Source organism: Anguilla anguilla, chromosome 1 (assembly GCF_013347855.1).
Source record: "Anguilla anguilla isolate fAngAng1 chromosome 1, fAngAng1.pri, whole genome shotgun sequence".
Classification (NCBI taxonomy): Eukaryota; Metazoa; Chordata; class Actinopteri; order Anguilliformes; family Anguillidae; genus Anguilla; species Anguilla anguilla.
This window is the reverse complement of record NC_049201.1, coordinates 31,841,197-31,865,350: the sequence shown is the minus strand read 5'-3', so window position 1 is coordinate 31,865,350 and position 24,154 is coordinate 31,841,197. Positions and strand designations below refer to the sequence as shown.

At 38.5% G+C, this 24,154-nt stretch overlaps 1 protein-coding gene across 2 annotated transcripts; it reads left to right on the top strand.

Annotated features, from left to right (window-relative positions):
• The first annotated feature begins 1,481 nt into the window (after positions 1-1,481).
• On the top strand, positions 1,482-23,562 carry afg1la (AFG1 like ATPase a). 2 transcript variants are annotated; one of them, XM_035430111.1, is made up of 13 exons: positions 1,482-1,635; positions 2,403-2,626; positions 4,279-4,330; positions 5,980-6,081; positions 16,249-16,379; positions 16,564-16,663; positions 16,878-16,936; positions 17,321-17,403; positions 17,904-17,974; positions 18,422-18,522; positions 19,053-19,193; positions 19,514-19,627; positions 22,560-23,562. In XM_035430111.1, exons 1-13 carry the CDS (start codon positions 1,527-1,529, stop codon positions 22,686-22,688), a joined length of 1,416 nt encoding a protein of 471 aa, XP_035286002.1. In that variant the 5' UTR covers positions 1,482-1,526; the 3' UTR covers positions 22,689-23,562. The 2 variants fall into 2 exon arrangements, with proteins under 2 accessions (XP_035286002.1, XP_035286012.1); XM_035430121.1 differs by lacking the exons at positions 1,482-1,635; positions 2,403-2,626; positions 4,279-4,330 and adding an exon at positions 14,918-15,030.
• The last annotated feature ends 592 nt before the right edge of the window (positions 23,563-24,154 follow it).

The window sequence follows — 24,154 nt, the reverse complement described above, 5'->3', positions numbered from 1 at the left end:
GTGTGTTTTTCACCGAGTGTCTGCCTATGTTCCTGCCTCCGTGTTGCCTGAGAGTTTGCCCGTGTTTCCCCGTGTCTGTTTTTGTCCGCCTGTTTCTGCCCTGCCTGTTTGGCTTTTTGTGATTTTTGGATTTTCTGTTTTCTGTTTTTGGGATTTGCCTTGCGAGGCATTTTTTGGTTATCTGCGTTTGTTCTTCAGTTTTTGTTATTAAAGTCTGTCAATTTCCCTTTTGGAGTTCTTGGGTTTTTTTAACTCTGCATTTGGGTCCATTCCCTCGCCATTCCGTGACACTTGTGTTTTGTAATTGTTCCAATGACCTTTGGTATGCACTTTGTACGTCGCTTTGGATAAAAGTGGATGCCAAATAAATATAATGTAATGGTGAGTAGTAGCCTACAATAAAAAGGGGACTGCGAAGCATTCAATAACAGTGGTATTATGCAAACTCCTGTAGCCACTATTGTGATGGTCGGTCAATAACAGCACACAGGCAAAATTTCACAATTGCTGAGTGCACTGAACTATGAGGTAGCGAAGAAATAATAAATACATGGGTAAAATGCAGAAATTATGTAAACTCTTCATAAATTTGGATTATGTTTTATTATTATTATTATTATTTTTGAATTTGTTGGCCTATTTATTTTTCATTTCTCGTTGTCATCAGCACCATCATCATGCAAAGACAGAAATAGTATAACATTTTGATGATAGTAGGCTATTAGTAGCAATATAAGAATGAAAATGTAGTCAAAGTAATATGGTGGAATCAGCATATTAGCATCTTAATTTAAGAGCCACATATTCCAGCTTTATTACTAACCATTTATTTATTCGTCACGATTCATCACCATGAAAAATGGGGAAAATAATAAAAGTATGGCAGGTAACATTTTTATTAGTAATATAAATGATAATAATATTAAAATAACAATATAATCAAAACAGTAATGGCGGTGGATTCATGTAATACTAGGTCTAGATTTAATGCTCTATGTATTCTGATACAGCGGTTCTGTGCAGGAAAAGCTCAGTTCAACCCTTTCAGTATCGATGAGTCAATCACAGTTTCATACTCATTCGCGGGCGCGTGTGTACGTTTAAGCAATTGTAGCGTTTAACGCAGAGCCGTAGCTCTGGTTTAACGTTTGAGCGTGCTGTGACGTAAAACCTTGCGGAAATAAATCTTATATTTTCTTCTGTGGGACCTGGAGAAAAATTAGTTCGATGTGAATACATTTTAGAGCTTAGAAGTACTGTCCCAAATAATTGCACTTTTTGTACGTCGCTTTGGATTAAAGCGTCTGCTAAATAAATGTAATGTAATGCAATTGAATTTGGCCAGGGTGAATTTGTAGTTTTGAATGGGCTTCAATGGGGACATTAGCTTTTTGACACCCGAGGCTTAAACTGCAATACCTCGAGTAACCACTGGAGTTTACGAGCTTCACTGAAAAAGGCAATCCCAGGTCCCCGGTTAGCTACCCTGCGAGCGTAGCTAATAAAGTTGCACAATTTTGAAAAAAATGGCAGCTTGCAGGTCGTCCTTGGCTGTCGGTACTATTCAGTATGTAATAAAAGATCTTTTTTTATCTCAAAAGAAAGTATGGTGTTCCGTGAGCAATTTAAAAAGAGGTGAGACTTGTGTGAACCACACATTTTAATTTCGAGCAGCGGTATTACTTGTCAACGAACATTTCCTGGCAGTACGCAGAATGGCTTGTATGGTAATGTGTTAGCCACATAGCCACATACGTATCTATTGACCACTACCAGGGCTAATTCGTTAGTTTATCATAACTAACTCAGGTAATTGTTATGAATGAAAGCTATATCCAGTTTCAGCTAAGCTAGCTGAGTAGCTAACCTTATATTAATGGCTTTAGATGTTGTTGTGGTCAGCGGAGTGTATATATATATTATAACCTATAATTGCAGAAAATGTAGCTAACTTACAGGTCAGCAGTAAGTATTGGTTACAAGCTCGCCCCGGCGAGCTATCCACAATCTCTGAGCCTGTACAACTTTTGAGAGCAAGCTAATACGAAAATGGCACCTTGTACCTTTGCTGTCTTTTGTCATTGAATTTTATTTATTATCAGCTTTCCAATGAAATGATTATTTTAAAAACACAGTGCCCTTTGGGAAGCTGCTTTCAGTTAATATAACCCATGTTTTGGAGTGTTGCTGAATAAAGAATTTGATGCACTGGTTCCTCTTCATGATTTAACCTTGAGTGTAAATTGTGGTGCATGTTGGAAATGATCAGTATGAGCTATATTTTTACATTGCATTCTCTTGCACAGGCCTAAAAATGATGCTAAAACATTGATCCTGGCAATGTCACCCTGCCTGTTAGGTGTGATTGCTATAAAATTGGCATTGTTACTTTTCTGTTTTAGGCTATATTGCAAACGCAGCCAATGCAACTTCACCAGACTCAGAAAATCACAAAACTGATGAGGGTACCTGCACTTTCAGTGGACCGCTTGAGCACTATAGTAGTCTCATTCAGGATGGGACACTACGAGAAGACCAACAACAGAGATTGGTGCTCCAACATTTGGATCAGATGCGAGAAACCATGAATACTTACACCAACAAACCCACATCATTATTTTCAAAGGTGAGGATACTTGACCTGCAGTTTTCAGCTAGAACTACATTTCAAAAATTCTCCTTCAGCCATGAAACCCTTGATGAGTGCTATAAGTTTGCTCATGCTATATCACCAATCAGTCATTGCCTGATGGATTGAGGGGCTGAGGGTTGGTAAAAAAATAAAATAAAGCAAAATTTAGTGGACACCTTAAAATCAACATTAGTTTGGCAGTGCTATCCTGACCTTCAGAGGCATAGCTGGGGGAAGGGGGTATGAGCATTTTGGGGTCCTTAAGAGGTATAGCTGGGGGAAGGGGGGATGAGCATTTCAGGGTCCTTCAGAGGCATAGCTGGGGGAAGGGGGACAAGCATTTTGGGGTCCTTCAGAGGCATAGCTGGGGGAAGGGGGATGAGCATTTTGGGGTCCTTCAAACGCATAGCTGGGGAAGAGGGGATGAGCATTTTGGGGCCCTTCAGAGGCATAGCCAGGGGAGGGGGTATGAGCAACCCTAAGAAGTATAGCTAACTGTAATCCCGCAAAATTCTGGAGATGCGTTTAAATTATACTGAAGTCGATTGCACTGAACCTGAAATATTATCTGCGTCAAGTTATCTAATTACCACAAATCAAGCTTCTAAGCTTGAACAGGCTTTGAAGTAAATCTATGGTGAAAATGTATCACTTGCTTTTCTATTCAACTGTTGAGAAACAGTCGATGAAAATTAGTATTGCGCATTTGCTTGGTATCAACATTTTAACTGCTGTGAGAAATTTGTGTTAAAAATGTTATTTGTTATTGCAAAATGATGCCCAAAATGCATCTCTCAATATATCTGTTTCTTTAAAAATCCTCTAAATTTGAATGCCCTGCCTTTGGGCAGGAACATTTTAATACCACCAGCCTCTAGAGGCAACATACATCTGGTCGCTTCTACTCCAGACTGAAAGCCAGGTCCAGTTGTGCAGATGGCTTTGGCTTGTTTCCTAAAATCAATGAGATAGTTGGATTCATTTGGCCATATTTGTAAGAAGTCACTGTTTTAAATATTGTGACTGAGTTAAAAATGGTATTCACACCTTGCCATCTTTCTGATGTGATGCTACTGCAAATTTAGCCTCAGCCTGCAGACCCACCGGACACAGTTGGCACCGGCAAGGTTGGAAATCAGTCCTGGACTGATTGAGTGCATGCATATGCAAGAACAGTGCCTTGCCCAGCAGCTGCTGTCTTTCTGTTTTTTTTTTTTTTTTTGCAGTGATTATTTTGTGAATATGGTAGTTTAGTAGTTGATAGTTCTGGCAGATGGTTTGGTTAGATGAGGACTGATTTTATTACCCAGGATCAAGCACACCAGTAAAATAAATTGTAAACTCAACTTGCATGTTTTATGTTTAACTAAACTTTTTTTTGTTTGTTTCTTATTTCTACATAATTTCTTTAGATTTCAGAGAGTAAAACTTATGTAAGAAATTTAAATATTTTTACTTTAGTGTACATTATGTTTAGAATGAATAAAGGTATTGTTCTCATTGCAAATCAAAAAAAGCTGAAAAGAGTTGTTACAGATAACTTATTTGAATGTTATTTATATTTACTAAATCCAAAAGGTAGGGACCACAGCATTTTGTACAACAAATATTTATTCTAGTTTGTTTAAATTCTTTTATTTTTACAGCTTTTCTCAAAACCCAAGCCCCCAAAAGGCTTCTATATCTACGGTGATGTTGGTAAGTTAGTCTGAATAATGATTATGCAACTGGTCAATATGATAAAAAGGTTTAAGCAGGTACCATTAAGGCTGGAGTTCCACCAGAAGGTATGTTTTGTTTTACAGAATGGAGTGCAGTTTAACAGATCTGTTCAGATTGCTTGTTCACACTGTATGTTACACAGTGCCTCCTTGTTACAGTGTATGTATGCATAATGAGCAAATGTAGTGATGAAAGTATAGTTAGATAGAATCATTCCTATTGAGAAGCTGCTTAAATAATATTTGGATATGAATCAAGACACTTAATATTAATAGGATACACAATCTATTCATACCTCATTCATTTTTCTTTCTAGTGAAAAATATGAGCTAATTAAAGGCCTTTCTTAAAAAATTGTATTCTCTTGTTTAGTCTACTCAATATCGTGTGGCCTCAAATAAATTTGTTATTGTCTGTTCTTCAACATGGTACCTAAAACAATTTCTGTCTGTACATCACGCACTTGAACTGTATGGGACCCCTGAAGAGTCATTCTAGTCAAATTAATGATTGATTATATTTTGGATTTTGTGTTACACAAATGTGTACCTGCTGAAGTAAACTATAAATGTCAAATCAGCTTATATATAGTGTGTTGGCTCAGAAAGTACTCCCAAGCAATTCTCCAAGTCAGCTGTTCAACAGTAGGACATTACTGTCTTCAGCCTTGGTTTTCCTTCTGATCTTAAAGGCATATTGTGCATTCTCAGCCTGTGTTTACAATGAAAGAAGTCTCCGTCTTCAACTCGAGCGACAATAAGAAGGCTGATTCGATTGTAACTTGATTAATTCCATTATGTTGAACATTATAGTAGTTTTATCGTTGGAACTTTAATTTGAAAATTTCTGAGTCTTGCGAAAGTCCTTATTGTCACCAGCTTCACATTACCAGTGACGTTACTTGCAGGTCCAAAAGAAAACAACCCAACTTTGCATTGCTTTTCTTGGCCAACATTAAGCTGATTCCACCGAGGGAAAGCAATTCAAAGCTTGAACGAGCCTTGTCGGATTGTCTCTTTGCTTTGTTGTATCTGGACTTATCTGCTAGCTAGCTCTGCAGCCACACCCACCCCTCCCCACAGAAAACAGCGCCACACCCAGAAACATCCCGAAAACATTTTAGAATAAAAAATACAGGTAAATGTGCACAAAAGTCTGTGAAGACACAGGTTGCCAGTGTTATAGATATGCCTCAGCATGGTTATTTTATAATATTTTCAAGGTAAAAATCCTGCATAGCATGCCTTTAATGAACCACGATCAAATACCTGTAATAAATGATAACTCTGGCAGAAATGCATGTCCTTATCTCTGACAAAATTTGAAACTGGATTTTTACTTGCCCATCAGTGGTTACAGAATCTGAACATTAGGACAAAACTAATTCATATTTTATTGGAAATTGACCTCTAATGTACTTTTCAACAAAGGTAATTGTTTTTTTTGTTTTTTAAAAGACACTCCTTTTTTTTGAAATTTCAAATTTTATTAGGTTGACTTGGCTATCAAAAGGTTAAAAAGCAAAGCATGCATTGCAATCCCATGAGGCCTTCACGTTCTCTATAACTAATTTCTGTGTTGTTTTGTAGTGTAGTTTCAACACTAACGTGTTCTATTTTTTTCAGGGACAGGAAAGACCATGGTTATGGATATGTTTTACACTTATGTGGAAACTGAAAGGAAAAAGAGGGTCCATTTTCATGGGTTCATGTTGGATGTGCACCAAAGTAAGTATACTCAATAAACTATCTCACCTATTTCCTATAGAGCTTTCACTATTTGATACTGATATGGACAAATTCACTTAAAGATGGAAAAACCTGTATTTTTAATGTATGTAGACAATATGTACAGCCAGTGTGTGATGTGTAGTGCCCTTTTTCATAAGATGGTTCTCACAAATTATGATATAGGGAGGCTTATCAAGCAGTCCCGCAGTCCATTAATCCATTGTGTTTATAAACAAAGACCACAGCCTTTTTAAAAGCAATAACAAAAATTTAAAATAGCAATTTTGAAATGGGAACCAAATGAGAGATTTTTAATTTGCCATTTTCTGCGTTTTAAGTTTTATTGTCTCCTAGCGATTTTCTTTCTGACTTTCTGGATCATTCCAAGTGACAAGATTTACATGCATACTATATTCCGAATGACAATTATTCTGGTTATGGTCGTATTCGATTTTTGCAATTTACATGTGTCATGAAAAGAATAGCCTAATATTATTCCTGAATGCATGGTTAGCTCCATTTACATTCTTTGGTCAGTGCTAAAAGACAGGGTCTATTAATTCTTCAATGTGCATGAGGTGATTAAAGTTAGCTGGGTGTGAACTGCTGGTATTGTTTTGTATTCGAATTAGGGCTATCAACATTAACGCGTAAAGTCATGCAAATATTTTTTAATGATTAATGCGTTAAACTTCTAAAAAGTCACATTTTTTTATTTGGCGCTGGCGAATAAGTGCAGATTTATGACCACATTTCTCATCTACCATCCTATTTTAACAATTGTACTTGCATTGATAATTGTAATTAAAATGAATCACATGAGTTAGCATTGACAGCCCTTCTTAAAATACAGTGAGCGTCATAATGTTTGGGACAAAGGTATATTTTTTCTTGATATGGCTCTGTACTCCACAATTTTAGATTTGTAAGTAAACAATTCATGCGTGGTATATACAGATTCTCAGCTTTTATTAAAGGATATTTGTATTCATTGTGGTTTCACCGTGTAGAAATTACAGCACATTGTATACACAGTCCCCCCCATTTCAGAGTATCATATTGTTTGAAGACCAGAGTTGTGCCAATGAAATACAAGGAAGCCATTATGAGGCTGAGAAATAAGAAAAAACAAAGACAGTCAGACATAGGTCAAACCATAGGCTTACCAAAATCAACTGTTTGGAGCAGCATTAAAATGAGAGAGCACTGGTGAGCTCAGTAATCTAAAGGGCTTGGTAGGCTAAGGAAGACCACCACTGTTGATGACCGAAGAATTCTCACCATAATGAAGAAAAACCCCATAACATCTGTGCGACAGATCAGAAACACTCTTCAGGAAGCAAGCATGGATGTGTTTGTAACTACTGTCTGAAGAAGTCTTCAGAAACAGTACAGCGGCTGCACTGCAAGATGTAAACCACTAGTTAGCTGCAGAAACAGGATGACCAGGTTATGGTTTGCAAAGAAGTACCTAAAGGAGCCTGCAGAGTTCTTTTGGACAGATGAGACCATTCCAACCACTTATTTTTTATCTAATATCCTGGTATTTAAGGCTAGACTGGTCAACAATACTTGAAATTGACACCTGGAATCAAGCATTGTCAACATCGTCTCATTCCATTTACTTATTTAATCTCGTTGTTTCCTTTCCTTGCTTCTAGCTCCGCCCATCGGAGGATGCAAGGAAAGGATGTGAAGGCGGAGGAATCGATTAAATGTTTATAAGGCAATCTGAACTTTCAAGCATCAGTTTGAAGCCATGTCAATTACAGACGTGGTAGATGGGGAGAGGTGGATCCACAGGTCAATCATTATACATCACGCATATTCTGAAAAAAATAATGCAATGGATGCACTCGTGTTTCCTTTCTCAAGAATTGTTTGGCTGCTTCCTAGCCCCTTGAAGGAGAATTTAATGGGTTGGAATGTTCTCAAAGATGGCGCGCCTTGATCGATTGCCAACAATGCCGAAACAGTCGAGGTCAAATAAATAAAGTAAGCGATTGTACCCATGTTCACAAACACGTGATTCCAGACATCAATTTCACATATTTTCTGACTTGTTTGGCCTTCCATACTAGGAAAGGAGGCAAGAAAAGGAAGCATGGATGTAAAAAATAAGCGGGGGTGTTATGGTGTGGCATGCATGGCTGCCATGAACTGGTTCACTTGTCTTCATGGATAATATAACTGTTAGTAGCAGCAGCAGAATGAATTCTGAAGTGTACAGAAACATCTTAATCTGCTCATGGTCAACCGAGTGCCTCTGACCTTATTGAATGGCTGCTTCATCCTAGAGAAGTACAATGGGCCTCATTCACAAAAATCCTTTTCACTTTTGTTTGTAAAAATTCCTATGAGAAACCAACGTGGGATTTACGGAACATGCCGGCCATCAATTTTGTCTGTATCCCAGGTGTATCAGATGAATGCCAATTGTTCACCCTAGCATTCCAATAAAAGGCATGCCACCTGTAGGGTTGTGTGCAAACATTAGCCATTCATTGCTCTCTGCAAACATATGTGCACCTCATATGGGTGGTCCCATGCAGGTCTGTAGCTGCTTAAAATGACTAATGAATAATAAAATTGTTCCAAATAGGAATGTCTTTTGCATATCCCTTTTTGCGTTTCCAAACCCACATAGATTTTGATCTTACCAAAGAACATGTTCAGATTAAAAAAATAAAAAATAAATAAATATATATATATATATATATGAATGCTGAAATGTTCACGGAAACCTTTGTATGAACTGTTAATGATCAAATTTGATTGTATGCATGTTCTGTGAATGAGGCCCAGTGATCCCAAACATACTGCTAAAGCAACAAAGGAGTTTTTCAAAGCCAGTTACCTGAAAATTCTTGACTGGCTAAGTCAGTCAGCTAATTTGAATCCAATGGAGCATGTGTTTAATATGCTGAAGAGAAAACTTAAGGCAAATAGCCCCCAGGACAATTAAGAGTTGAAGATGGGTGTAGTTCAGGCCTGGCAGAGCAACGCTAGAGAGGATACTCAGCATCTAATGATATCTGTAGGTCACAAACTTCAAGCAGTCATTGCATGCAAAGAATATCCAACAAATTACTAAACATGGCAACTTCATTTTCATACCATTAATATGTCCCAAACATTATGCTGCCCTAAATGGGAGGACTGTGTATAAAAGTACTGTAATTTCTACGTGGTGAAACCGAAGCTTTTAAAAATACCCTAGCATAAAAATTGTGCGTGCAATTTAACCACTTGTGAGTTGATTCATTACACATCCAAACCCTGTTGCTTTCAGGGTCTTCCACCTGTCTACTTTGTTCTGTGGTTTGCCTGAACATCATCTTTCATTTCATCTGCTGCAGCCTTAACCCCTGAAGTCACACCGCAGTGGGCTTGTTTGCGTTAATTCTGTTTTTTTACTGAGAAATTTTCAATCAATCTGGTCACACCGTTTGAAAGTGTCACAGTTCTAAGTCTGAACTATTTTACAATACCAAAGTTTTAGTGACAAAGGTTCCTTATTTTGTAACATGGGGTGGCAAAACAAGCTTATGGGTCCTCACCATTGCGTTTTGGAAATCCGCTGACGACACACATCATGATAAAGTCAGCAAGAATCTATCATGCAAAATCCATAGTCATTTCTAGTCCCAGAAATGTGCTACCTCAGAGCAACCTCGATAGAATGTCCATAGTTTACTCAGAAATTCTCCGGAGGAATTATTGTTGTCCGTTTGTCCATTGCATACATGACAAAAATATTGTATACAAAAGAATGTTCAGAATTCAGAAAAAAAAATGTATTATAAAATTTTACTTCAAACAGCTTTGACATGTTAGCAGTCATTAGCCGTTTCAGTTACATTCATAAGTTATTTGAGTTGGAAACAATTAAAACTAAGGTACACACAGCCCGATGTTACATTCTTGTAACCTTACTAAACCCGTGTTCAGCAGTTGTCTACGATCATGAAAATGCACTTTTTGTACGTCGCTTTGGATAAAAGCGTCTGCTAAATGAATGTAATGTAATGTAACATTCTTACTACCTGGTCGGTATGCTTGCATAAGGGTTACAGAATAATTGTTACAGTAAATGAAAACACCCTGTTATCTGCATACACAGTTTTTTTAAAATCACACACTAATGCTAATCAAGGAAACACATTTCCATTGATAATGTGAGACCAGCCACAGATTATGAAGCATTGGGCTTTATTCATGAAAAATGAATAAAATGTTTGTAAACATTGACACACAAGCAACTTCGTAACTAAACACAAAGTGAGTTGTGGTAACATCCAAATAGATGAGGAAAGCTGCTTTTGTTGGTTTTTTGTCACCCTGTTAAGCTTTTACATTGCAAAAAGCCAAACATATGGATCAATCTGGTGTGTGTTTATTTTAAATGCCTGAGACCAGGTTTCTTTTCCATTAATCCCAGCATCCTGAAGATGAGGCTATGTTAATACAGCTATCAAATTAGCTGGACACATTTAACATTAAACACTGAACTTAAAAAGTCAAACACGTTGCTGAGAAAAATCTTTATTTATTAAAGAATTTAAACATCATTTAAAATGCCTAAGGCCTCCCCAAAAGGACACTACGTGTAGATGGTTTGTAACATCATCTAGTGTCCCTAATCTCCAAATCTGAAGCCCCTTCATGACCTCCTTGGCTACAGACCTTCTTGTTTTCTCTTTAGATGGCATTCTGTAAACATATAACAGCAAAAGCACCTTGTTTGTTATAGTTTTATCAGAAGTGGCATAACTGAAAGAGCTGTAACATTTATACAGACAGGGACATGTAAAGTTTTTTTGGTCACCTAGCGAACAGTTCCCACTAAACTTATCTTGACTTGAAATTGACTTTAAAAAAACCATACAAACTTTTCAAGGACAGATAACTTCTTTAACTGATGATTTGATTTCTTGCAAGGTCATATCAGCCTGGGCCGTCTATTTAGATATTTTAACGATACAATTGTAAAATTAATTTTTAAATACCCAATATATCTTATCTTCATCTCAATTATTAGCAATATAAACAATATATATGGTTAATACTTACCTCTAAATGACCATGGATAGCTGTGAAAGTGCCATTCTGTTTGGGTGAAAAGTTTGCTATGATGAAGGCATGTCAGGCTCTTCCTGTCTCGGCAGGATGCTCCTTTTGATTCGTAGACCCCTACCAGAACTTGGATCCCCAAATAAGCATGTAAAAGTGTCTTGTCAATGTCTTTCCACTGCTCCCCAAAAACACGGCTACCCCATAGGTTGGTCATTTCTGAATTATTTTTTAATTTGAGCCAGGAAGCCGGTGGCAAAAGGCAAACATGATGTCACATGTTACACTGCCATATGTGTGGGCACTGGGATCATCCTTATTATTTGGCAGCTGAACATGGTGGCACTCTCATTGGAGCTGAGGACCATTCAACCTGATCGTTCTTGGAAATATATGCCCTTTTTGCTGCTGGCTTGGATGGTGATGGTGATGGTGCTGGTGCTGGCTGGGGGGTCCTCTTCCTAAAATTCACTGTTATGATCAGAAGTGAATTCCACATTGCCCTTCGTGAAAAATTAGCTCCAGGGCCTTCTGAACACTGAATCATTTACTCATAATTAATTCCCAAACAGCGTGTGGATGATTGTGGAAGATATCCACCCTGTTAGATACATAAGGCTCATTATTTTTATTTTTCCCACGCACAGAAAATTTGAGAATGTATCAGTGTTTATTTTGAATTTTTAAAAACGGGTGAAAATAGGTTTTAATAATTGCCAAATCCAAAAATCCGGGTGAAAATCGGATCATAAAAATAACAATGCAAAGGATGGAAATTTGATTTTAATTCCAAACATTGATATCTTACTGCTTTTCATCACATAATCAGCAGCTTTCTGCCCAGGGTTCTCTCCAATTTCTGTTTCTGGAAGTTCCGAGCCGTACTGCATGCTTGCCTAGCTGAATCACCAATCAGAGCGCTTGTGTGCATAGCGATTATTGCCAGCTGTCCACACAGTCTGTAGCTGTTTTCATTTAGGATTGTCACTAAAATGAGGAGTTGTAGCTCATCTGTATGTCAAAACTAAAACAAAAAATGGTTAAATGGTGTACCCTGGGGGTAAAGATTAGTAAATGAATTTTCCATGTCACATAGAGTAGATAAACAATAAATTTAAACATGATGTTCAATGAAATTGTTAGCTTGTTAGTCTACCCATCAATGCACGGACAGTTCTACCCCGTTATGACAGACAGAAGATGAGGCTTCTCTCATTTACGCTGATAGCTATAACATTATGTGCTAATATTCCTTATTGTTTGTTACATCATTAATAAAATCCTGGACTGCAAACTGGATTCCCTACTGTCGACATCTGGATGAGATAAGAGATCCCTGGCTGCATAAGTGGTCATAGATAATCAGGGGTGACTCAGCGGGCGGGATTCTGACGTTAACGTTAATAAAACTTTTCCATTACATTTATATAGCAGGTGCTTTTATCCTAAGCGACGTACAAAAGTGCATACTAAAGGTCATTGGAACAACTGCCACAGAGTGGAGTGGTCAAGCAGGTGTATAGAATTGATTCATGTCCTGTAAGTAGACAGGGGCCATCCTTTTGGCTGCAGTGTCGGTGATGGTCAGGACTTTGAACCTGATCCTGCCAGTGACCGGTAGCCAGTGCAGTGATCTCAGCAGAGGAGTGACGTGGAAGAACTTGGGAAGGTTGAAGACGAGTCAGGCAGCAGCATTTTGAATCATCTGTAGTGGCTGTATGGCATAAGCTGGCAGGTTTGCAAGGAGCGAGTTGCAGTAGTCAAGACGGGAGGTCACCATAGCCTGGACAAGTAGCTGGGTGGGGTGCGTAGTCAGGTATGGTCGAATTCTCATGAATCTGCAGGACCGTGATGTTGCCTTGATGTGCTCCTTGAGGTCCAGCTGGTCATCCAGGACCACCCCCAGGCTCTTTTCAGCGTGAGAGACAGTAACTGTGGTGCCATCAACCGTGATTGATAGCTCACGTAGTCGGGAGGTCTTGTAGGGGAAGAACAGCAGCTCAGTCTTGTTGAGTTGAGCTTCAGGTGGTGGCAGGCCATCCAGGTTGAGATGTTTTCCCCATTACATATAAATCTTAATGTCAACTATGATCAGGAGAAAAGTAGCCTGTACAACTCTGACCTCTCAGGATAATGGGAGCACAAATATAATAAAATAAATATGACGCAGCAGTTTATTTGATTGGATTACTTGGAAGCATTTAGTTAGTTACTGGTTGGATACTGAGCCAACTGGTCAAACTCTTTAAGTGCCCTACAGTAAGCACTAGTCAAGTATGGTACTGTAGCTTCCGTTTGGCTGCTTAGGAAAAAGATTTTCTGTATTTTTTCAAGATTTTCATGAAATGAATTAAATGCAGTGCATTGTATTGTTCCAGGGTGTTGCTTGATTAACAAGGGGGCAATCCGTACAAATACAAGTGAATTTAACTGACAGGTCTTCTCAGTGGCTTTTCTATGCAAACTTACATTCCAAAGCAAAAGCTTGATGGAATTTTCAACAGTAACTAAGGAGAGCGGGACTTTGGCAGGCCTTCACAAAGGGTCAGTTTCGCCACAAGAGGACACTGTTTACTTAATCTCACACTAACAAGAACAACTTTTTTGATGCAGGGAAACATTAAATGGGGGTGAAAATCAGTTTAAACCAATCAGCTCATTTTTAAAAATCCAGGTATTTTCTGTGAAAATTGGTAAAAACCAAAACAATGAGCCTTAGAGATGCACAACTCCCTTCCCCAATATGTGCAGCTGTGAGGGGCACAGTGTTGGAAAATTTAATGTTCTCAGGCCCTATTTTAGTTTCACACACTGCAGAGGGTAAAAGGCTGAGGCCTGCACACTGTGGTGCACAACTCTATTTTCCCCTCCCCTGCGTTACACAGTTACATGTTGAAATTGATTTACGAGGTTGGTTCTGCTTTACAGTAGACGTTAGAGCCACTGGCTGTGTTTCAAACTGTATTGTGTTCGATCTAGAGCAGATAGCAGGTACGGAAGTAAAACAGCCATGTGATCAAGTGTGTCCCAAACTCAAGAACGCAACAAGGCAGGAATGTGAGATTTTACTGGAAGTTCTCTACGTGGACTTAAAAAAAAGTATGCTGCGAAGCACACTTTTTCATACTTTCCTTTCACAGTAGCCATTGTGTTTCTGCCGAGTAAGAATTTTTTGCTCAGCTAAGAAAATGGACGACAGAAGGCAGGAGCATTATGTATACAATTGTAAGCATATTTTATTTATGGATTTTTGTAGTGTCAATGTGTTTCTAAGGTTAGAGGTCAGTAGTGGTGTCATCAAAGGTCAAGTATGTTTAAAAATTACATGTCTTACACTCAGTAGTGTATTATTGTAAGTATACCTGGAAGTGTATTCTTACAAGATCATGAGAAAACAAAACACAAGCATACAGTTTAAAACTCACCTAATTAGCTGAAAAGATAGCTAAGTAGCTTAAATAATTTATGTTATTGCGTTAGTATGTTCAAAGGCAGACCAGGCAGATATCGAGGAATACTTATTGCCTTTATTGCAAACAAAAGCTGCCAATGCATGCAGGATTCGACTGAAAAAACTGACACCAAGAACATGTTGCATAACTTAGCTAGCACAAAGTTGGCTGGCTAGCTACATTACAATCTACAAAAAAGCCAGGTTTGTTATTTATGTAAAAAAACGCTCATGCTTTTTATAAAGGACAACACTTAGCTAGCCCCTCAGTGGTTAGCTAACTTGAACAGACACTCTGCTTTTTTACAGATTGCCTTCGAAATCTCTGTGTCATTCCTCTGACTTTCATTCAGCTGGTCATGAAGTGGGCCCTGTCAGGGCAGGACTTCCAAAGCAGCTTATGACTACAGTAAATTAGTCAGGTTTGTTAATTATTGGTATTAGTATAGTTTTATGGCCTATATTACCAGTATTTTTTTTTTACCTGTCTGTGTCTCTGAGGAAGCTAAAAAGAGCATCCTCTCCAGCTTTCTTGAAGTAGCCCATGACTGCACAATGCCGTGGAATTTTGATCTTTATCTATTTTGAGTAGTGTGTCTATTGTTGTATTCTTGCTCTGTCATATAAATTATTTAATATGAGTGATGTTTATGTTTATGTTGCTTGCCTGGTTTTGTGTATAAGGTGATAGTAAATAACTGCTCACAGAGAGCATTACAGCCATTAGTAGCCTATTCCTTAGCAACAGAACTTAAAAAGTTGCATTTAAAAAGTATACTTAATAGCATACAGTAAGTGTCGGACAGATAAAGAAGGGACAGCACATGCATTTTCCTCAGAAAATATTTGTTACTCTTTTTAAGATGTGTTTGTTTGTTTTGTTTTGCAATCCACTACCTCCATATGCTACGTCGCAATGCAGTCGCAAACACCTAAGTGTCCAGTTCGCCTTAAACGGCCAATCAGTGCTATTTAGACGCATCATGCTACGAATGTTGAGTTGAAATATATATATATCTAAAAATCAGAAACAAGTGGTCATGTGAATGGTAGGATTTGTGAATACTCAGTACTTTCCAGAACCTGAGGGAAGTAAAGAGCGAATGCTTTAAAGCAGAATGAAATACAACCATTTAGCTGTATCTTTCCCAGTCATTTTAGAGGTTGTTTATTAATTGGAGGTAGGGGGCGCTCAACGAAATACGGTTTGGCACATCATCTCTCTGGTACCTTTGGTAAAATCACCTTTTTGTTTCATATTTACAAGGACCAGTCAGCTTCAATTGATGTTTCACCTTTTTTTTTTTTAACACATTTTGCCTTGTTATTCTTGGGACAGAATTATCCAAACATAACCTCTGTAATATAAATCTTTTTATAGCATATGCACCAAATGTAAATTTGTTCTTGTTCATGTTCATTAGAGGAATTGAACCGAGCACATCGTTTGATTTTGGAAAAATATTTTTTTTTAGTTTTGTTCCACCTGTAGTAAAAATTTTAAATGGGTCATTTTGACCCAAACAGAACATAAGGGTTAAGTACACAGAGGGAAGGAAATGTCAACTGTAGTATTCCCAGAAAACTGTTTGGGCAACTGTCTTCCAAGTTCATTCCATCCAACTGTGGCCCTCCTTTAGGAATACATCGCCTTAAACAGAGCCTACCCAAGCGGAAGGCAGGGAAAATGGCCAGATCCTATGACCCGATTGCACCCGTTGCTGCAGAGATCAGCGAGGAAGCCTGCCTCCTGTGCTTCGATGAGTTCCAGGTGAGTGGGGTGTTGGATCAGCCAACAGTTCACAATCAAGCTTCATGTCCTCAAAATAGCTCAATACCTTATGTGTCCACCACTGCACACCTTTGGTTTAGTTTATTAGCAGTTTAGTTGGCAGCCACTCACTAAGTATCATTTTGGTTGGCCAGACAAACAAAATATGCTCTTCACCTCACAGGTCACAGACATTGCAGATGCCATGATACTGAAGCAGCTCTTTGAAAACCTCTTCCAGAATGGGGTGGTAGTGGTGGCGACGTCCAACCGCCCCCCTGAAGGTGAGACTTGTGCACAGCTTTCAGATTTGTTCTGTTGAGGAAGCCACTCTCCTGCAGTTGCAGTTCAGGAATGGCCACAGCTGTGTGTGCTTCTGAGGGGTTTATTACATTTTACATCTTTCCATTCTCCTTTTTAAAAGGAAGAAAAAGTCATGGCGGAGAATTGAGGACATTAAGGCTAAACAGCGAATCTAATGCACGTTTCCTCTTTCAGATCTGTACAAGAACGGATTGCAGCGGTCCAACTTTGTACCATTCATTGCCGTGCTAAAGGTTAAGTAGTAATCTACAGTGATGGGGCAGCACATAAATATAGTGTTAACCACGGAACCCTGGTCGATACAGTCATTTATTCCACCATTAACCAACTCTGATCCCTATTCAGAGTTGGTTAATGGTATACTCCCCACTACCTGGAAGTGTTTAAATATATTGTACAGACCAAGCACCTTTACCGACTGTGCAGTCAGGAACCCACGGTCACGCTTTTGATGTTTTTTCATCCATCGTGTGTTGTTGCTATTATTATTAGTATTAGTATTATTACTACTCTTTTTTTATTATTTTATTATTAAACAGGACATTACAAAAAAGTTTATAAAATACGAAATAAAGATTACAAGTGATTGGCACACGGTCCCTTGTTTTCACTTTCAGAGATATTGCCAAACCCTGAAGCTGGACTCTGGGATTGATTACCGCAAAAGACAACTACCTGCAGCAGGAAAACTGTACTACCTGTAAGAAAACAAATTCTACTTTTAAATGCCTAAGTCCATGTTAGGGACTGTGAAATGTAGCAGTGTATGGATGCAAGTGGCACTGAATAGACATGACACAATTCTTCATAACATGTTACGCTGTTTTTTTTTTTTTGTGATCATGCTGTTTCTTTTGGCTGTCGTAGTTAGGTTGGTCACCTGCAAATCCACAAAATTCTAGAACAAAAATACCATGTTATTCTGGTAAAGTATGTTGCAGTTGGATTTTATTAAAATATGCTGCTCAGGCATGTATGTGTGTGTATGTTTATTAGGTAAGATATTAAGGCTGTATTCAATTATGAATCTTTCCTAAAAATAGGACTGAAAAATACACCCAACCTATAACTTAAAAAAAAATTAATATTTTAATATGAGCAATGTGCTTAGCTGGTCCGGGCTGCTATTAGAATAGTGCTATCCTCCTTTAGACATTCTTTAAATAGATAATTATTTTCACATTTGATTTTTTCCTGCAGCACAAGTGAAGCTGACGTGGAGGCTGCCTTGGATAAGCTGTTTGATGACATGGCTATGAAACAAAATGACAGTATGTACATTTGTTTCCCTTTAGAACACCTCCAATTAGGGTTGGGGTCAGTTCCAAATTTCAATAATTCAGCTCAAATTCAAATAGTCTAAATTCTGTTCCCAAGGTGGCACTTTTATAATTCCAGTTCAAGGCAATTCAGTTTTACATTTACAATGCCATTTCTTAAAAAATCTTATAATTGTAATTGATAATCAGTTCCCCACATCAGGTTTTAATTGAAATGGTCTCATTTAAATTGTCAATTTAAAATTTATTTGACCCCAGACCTGATCTGCATACAGTAAAATGGCTGTGCGATGTAGTGTTTCGGGAGGCTGGGTTTCCAAGGTTTGAAGTTTGATTCCCATTTGGGGGCATTGACCCTGTCCCCATTAGCTAGCTGGGTACTTAACTGGCTTCCTTCAGAACATTTCCAGCTGTAATGTGGTAAACATGTCTCCATAGTCACTCGACCAAGGACTCTGAAGGTGCAAGGCCGGAAGCTGATCCTGAGCAAAGCATGTGGGACCATCGCAGACTGTACCTTTGAGGAGCTGTGCGATCGGGTAAATGGCATGCTTATCCTCAGCTCCTTTTCTCTCCTACCCTCCCATTCTGTCACTGTCCCACTCAGTTTCAAATAAACAAAATTATTGTTTATTTTTAGGAAAATATTTCATATTCATACAGTTGGAGCTTAAGTTATATTCATACAGTTGGAGCTTAATTTAAGAGCTCCAAAATGAAAGTGTGTGTGTTGTATTTTGTAGTTTTCCAGTGACCTTTGGTATGCACTTATTGTACGTCGCTTTGAATAAAAGCATCTGCTAAATAAATGCAATGTATGCAATGGAAGCAAAATGGGAGCAACTGTCACCCCCTCCCCCACCAAACTGTTGTTTGCGCTGCCCCGTTCTTTTCTCTTTGACATCCTCTTTGCTTCCTGCTCACTTTTAATGAGCTTGCTTACTGAGGTAATTATGAAACATCCTTTTTGTCTGAATAAAAGAATAGCAGAATGGCATTTGTGTGCCAAAACACATCACCCATTTGGCTCTTTGAATCAAAATATTGAAGTGAATGACAATTGTTTCAGCCACTGGGTGCCAGTGACTACTTGGAGATCTCCCGGCTGTTTGACACCATCTTCATTCGGCACATTCCACTCCTAACTCTGAACCAAAAGACCCAGGCCAGGCGCTTCATAACCCTCATCGACACCCTCTATGACCACAAGGTGAAGTGAAAACTGTCTGCTGTACATTGCTGGGCTCTCAGAAATGCTATTTATTCTGCACTGTATGTACAATAGAAGACAGCTGGCAGTGTATCACAAGGAGATTTTATCTGTCGGATTTATTATTTTTTAATGTAAATAAAACTTTTGAAGCAGTCAATTGACTGTTCAGGTGGTGAAAAAAGATTTGGCTTGTGATCTAGGTTTTGATCATATGATTGTCAGTCAGTGCTTATGTGTTTCCAGTTGTATGTTTCTGTCTGTGTGTCTGTCTGTGTGTGAGTGGTTCAGAAGGTCACAGGTTCCCTTACCTCTTACAGGTTCGAGTGGTGATCTTGGCTGAGATGCCACTGGGGAACATTTTTGTTCACGATGAGAATGCAAACGATGACGAGGATCACCGAATTCTCATGGACGACCTCGGTCTGACCAGGGTAATAGATTCCTGTTTCACACGAACTTTTGGAAACCACCTCCAACAGAATGAGATCGTGTGCAATATGCTTCGAGTTTTTTTAGAATGCTATGTACAGTATTATGTGAGAGGCAAAAACATGTATCCCCTGCTTAAATTTGTTACAGAAACTTACAATTGCAATACTAGACCAGATGATTTATGCATTTATTTATGCATGTTAATATATGGCGCATCAGCCTGTGAAGTGGTGTAAGGCTGTAACTGCCTTGGAGATGTTCTCTCTCAGAATTAGGCCTTTTTAATGTCAGTGTATCTTTTCACAGAATGTGTCCCAACAAAATCTAGCCTCCTGATTCCATTTGTCATTGACATTGGGTCAATATCGTGCCCCTCTTCTATGTTTCATTATCCATGGTAATATACACCTTTCAGGAAAATAGCATATACACCTGCTTTTAAGCTTTTATATGTCAGGTACTGAAGGTCAGAGTTGAATTCCAGGTCCCATGGAAAAGGACAGTGGGCAGGGCTTGACATTAACACCTGTCACCTGCCAAATGCGGGTAGAATTCGGCAGTGGCGTGTACCTTTGTGATTCTTACCAGCCACTTTAGCGGGTGACCTTTTGGTAGCATTTTCTATTTTTTAAAAATCATTGTAGTTTACATAAATATAAAAACGACTCATTGAAATCGGTTGAGAAATGTAAACGTTATAGTGCTTTTTATCCAGAAATACCGCAGCTCCCCCGTTTACTTGTATTTGTTTACTGGCCAGTCTTGTATGGCAAGCCGTTTTAGCTTTAATTCATTTATAGACGATATCACAAATTCAAATTCTAACTAGTTAGAATGCAAATTCTTGATATCAGAAATTCAATTTTACCTAGTTAAATACATATTATTGATATCGGAAATTAAATTTTAACTAGTTAAAATGCCAATTTGTGATATCGGAAATTCAATTTTAACTAGTCAGATTGAAAATGTTTTTCTCATTCATTTCAATGGGAGTTGGAATTTGACCTAGTTAAAATACCAATTTCTAATGTCATAAAATCAATTACTGATATCAACAATATAATTTCAACTAGTTAAAATACCTATTTCTGATATCATGAATTCAAGTTTAACTAGTAATAAAATGGTTGTGGAACCCTAAAAAGATTTTGTGTAACATGAGGTCATATTATTTGTGGATGTAGATTTTGTATTACATTTGATGACAATGTAACGTTACTAAATTACATAGCTATTTGCACAGCTAAGGCTAGCTACCACCATGTCAAGAAAGACAACAATAGTTTAGACAACATTGCGCACAGTATTCATCTCTCATATCAGGTAACGTTGCGTTAGCTAGCTAGCTAATGTAATTAACACAATCTAATGTCAGCTAACAATTAGAAAAAACACTAGCTAACGCTACCGACCGGTACCGACCTCGCAAACCATCTCTAGAATGCAATGCTACCTTGCTGCAACGTTGCAGTGTAAAGGCCAGTTCAGATCAACGATTCGCAACGAGACTGGATATAGGTGGAGCAGAGCTGGGTCTGATTTCTGTGTAAAGATGCCAAGCCGGAGAAAACTAAATAAAACAATACGGCAGTATGGATTAGCGTTGTTATTATTTTATTACGCTTCCTCATATGTTCCTTCAGAAATGTTTCTGAAATCTCCTTTGTTTTTGTTTTATTCTTCTTGTTCTGATTGCTAATTTAACACCCAGCTCAGCTTTATTATCGAACAGTTTAGCTAGCAAAACCAGAAACACCAGGGCAGTTGTTGCAAGGCAGTTTCAAAAATATCACACAACAATCATTCACGAAAAAGACTGTTTATTGTGCACGAGATACATAATTGCAGCGAATCCCGCGAATTCTTCTCTTCAGTGTAAAGATGTTCATACCGGGCGAAAGGATAAAGAACGTTTGTAGAAATTGATCATCACTAATTCTACCCCAGGTCTCCTACAGCATTTTAACCCGACTCGGCAGTGTAAAGACAGTTTAAGTTAGCCTAATGTTAGACAACGAATGAGTATGTACATAACGCTACTTTTATAACAACCATTTTTTATTCAGTAAATAGTGTTATAGTTGGCGTGGCCCAGGTGCCAACTGACTGACGTCACACCGGCGACACTGGTTGGATCCGGTTGGATCTATGGGAAGTGAGGTCCAAAAACACACCTGCAATTACCTTTTCTCGCCATTGGTACCGCCAAAGAGAACGAAACGGAAATCTTCGAGATTGTAACTTTAAAACTAAAATAAAAGCAAAAAAAAAAAAAAATTAAGTGCATCTGCAAAACTTGACGTTATTATATGTATGTAAGCACATTATATTCACACAATGCTCAATACTATGTGATATAGCCAAAGTAATAAAATAGTTTTTATTTTCGTGTCAATATTGTGCACATTTCGCTACTATTAGAAATTGTGGCCACATATACTTTTTGTTCTCCACACGGACACATGGAGAATATTCATGGCAAGGATCTGAAATTTGCAGATTTTGTAAGTTAAACGATCTTCAAGTGCATGTTTTGTTGATAACATTTATTATAGGTTGTACTTTCATGAAGTGTAGGCTAGTGATTAAAACTGATTTGTCCTCTCTCTCTCTCTCTGTCTCTCTCTCTCACACACACACACACACACATACACACACACACACACACACACAGTTTACTCAGGTTGGATATCCATAATAGTATAGGTATTTTGGCCTGTGAAAATGCTGAGTGACTAGTGACTTGGAAAACCATTAGCCACAGTGGCTGGTGAGCCAAAAAGTTAATGTGAAGCCCTGAATGTGAGATATACTGTAGAGGACCATGAAATTTCCTTTGCTAAAGTCATTGAATTCCTAATGCTGAAATGGAGCAACAAAAGACATATAGATTATTTGTTTTTCTTGGTCTCTCTCTACTGGTTGCAGGAATCGGCTAGTGGGCTGTCGATCTTCAGCGGAGAGGAGGAAGTATTTGCCTTCCAGAGGACAGTGTCCAGGCTGTCAGAGATGCAAACGGAAAAGTACTGGACTGAAGGGGACAGGAGCGCCACGTAGCTGTGTGACCGCCCACCTGGCCGCCTGTTCACTGCACAGCCCCACCGCCCTAACCAGGGCCATGGAAAGAACAGCAGCAGGATATACTGTTAAATCAGTGCGATATATTTATAGCTTCTGACTTTTATATGATCTTAATTTGCTCTGGCACTTCATGAACTGACAGGGCCTTTTAAAGCAATGCCTCATTTCACTGAAGTTGCAGTGTTTTTATATGGGGATACTGTGGCGTGACATGGGGTTTACTGTCATATTGTATCTGAGGAATAAGTTATATTTTTGTATTATTTTGAGAGGGGTGGTGCTTGAAGTGTTACCCAAAACCAGACCACGGTGTTGTAATGGATAGTATTTTATTTTTTTGTCTGTCTTTTATTTGCATCTTTGAAAAGCGCACTCATAACTAATGTATTTTTTAAAGGATGAAGATGCAACCTCCTAGTAAATCCCTACTTGGTAGTCGTAAGAGCTCTAAATGAAGGGTTGCAAGTTCAACTGCCAGAGTTCATATGACTTGCAAACTGATTTTGTTTCACCAGAGGTACTAGGGTGGGTCAACTTTGATGAGGGTGTTCGTGTTATGGCTGCAGTAGTACCTAACATCAACATGCCAGCTGCAAGCCAGTTGTCAGCAAAAGCAGCTCTCCTTCAGTCTGAATTAGCCCTCTGCTGTGAAACTGTTTGTCAGACATGGAGATTGGAGACATGCAAGCACTTCAGATGCAGTATTCCTCTCTCAACTGGAGGGTAACCCTTGTAGTAAGGGGAGGCATTGTTAACTGAATTTGGGAGAAGTACTAGAGAACGGTTGTTATATATATTGCACTACCTCGTCTAAATTGCTCATTTGATAAAACTCCAACTCTGTACATCATTTTTGTTGTTGTCGGTGTCTGTGAATTTCATCCTGGAGTTCCCCAGTGTATGATGGTTTTGTTAGACAATCTCTTGAACAGTCAAGATTGTTGAAAAGATGCTTCTGTAACGTTTGTCTTCCAAATTATTGTCTTTGAACACAAATGGTTTTACTATCAGTGACCAGGACCCTTTTTCCCCCCAGTCTCGCACAGGTACAGGTTTGTCATTTGAAATCATACCATACCGATGCATAACAAGTGGCTGAAAAGTAACATGCAAGCTACAGACACATTTTCTTCCTTAGCCGAGTCATGTGAAGACCTCAGACTTTGTGGGTCATAGTTATTTAAAGGACATTTTGGTACCAGTTTGTTTCAGCAAGTGCTGGTAAAATGACAGTTAATCAGTGACCATGAGGTACAATGTCACACAAATCTGAATAGCCATGTATTACTTATGGAAGGCTTCAGAAATGAACCTGTGATTTAATAATGAGAGCCAAAATGGTTATGGATTCTGTTATAATACAATGTTTCCACCTGCTGGCAGTTAGATGAAAATACAGCCTTGTCTTGCCAGGTTTTGGCTGGTCTGGCAAACCCTGGTCC

Coding starts and splice junctions, on each gene's coding strand:
- afg1la (XM_035430111.1), top strand. CDS start 1,527: ATGGCAGCTTGCAGGTCGTCCTTGGCTGTCGGTACTATTCAGTATGTA. Junction 17,404..17,903: donor GCAGGAAAACTGTACTACCT/GTAAGAAAACAA, acceptor TTTTTCCTGCAG/CACAAGTGAAGCTGACGTGG. Junction 17,975..18,421: donor GGCTATGAAACAAAATGACA/GTATGTACATTT, acceptor ATGTCTCCATAG/TCACTCGACCAAGGACTCTG.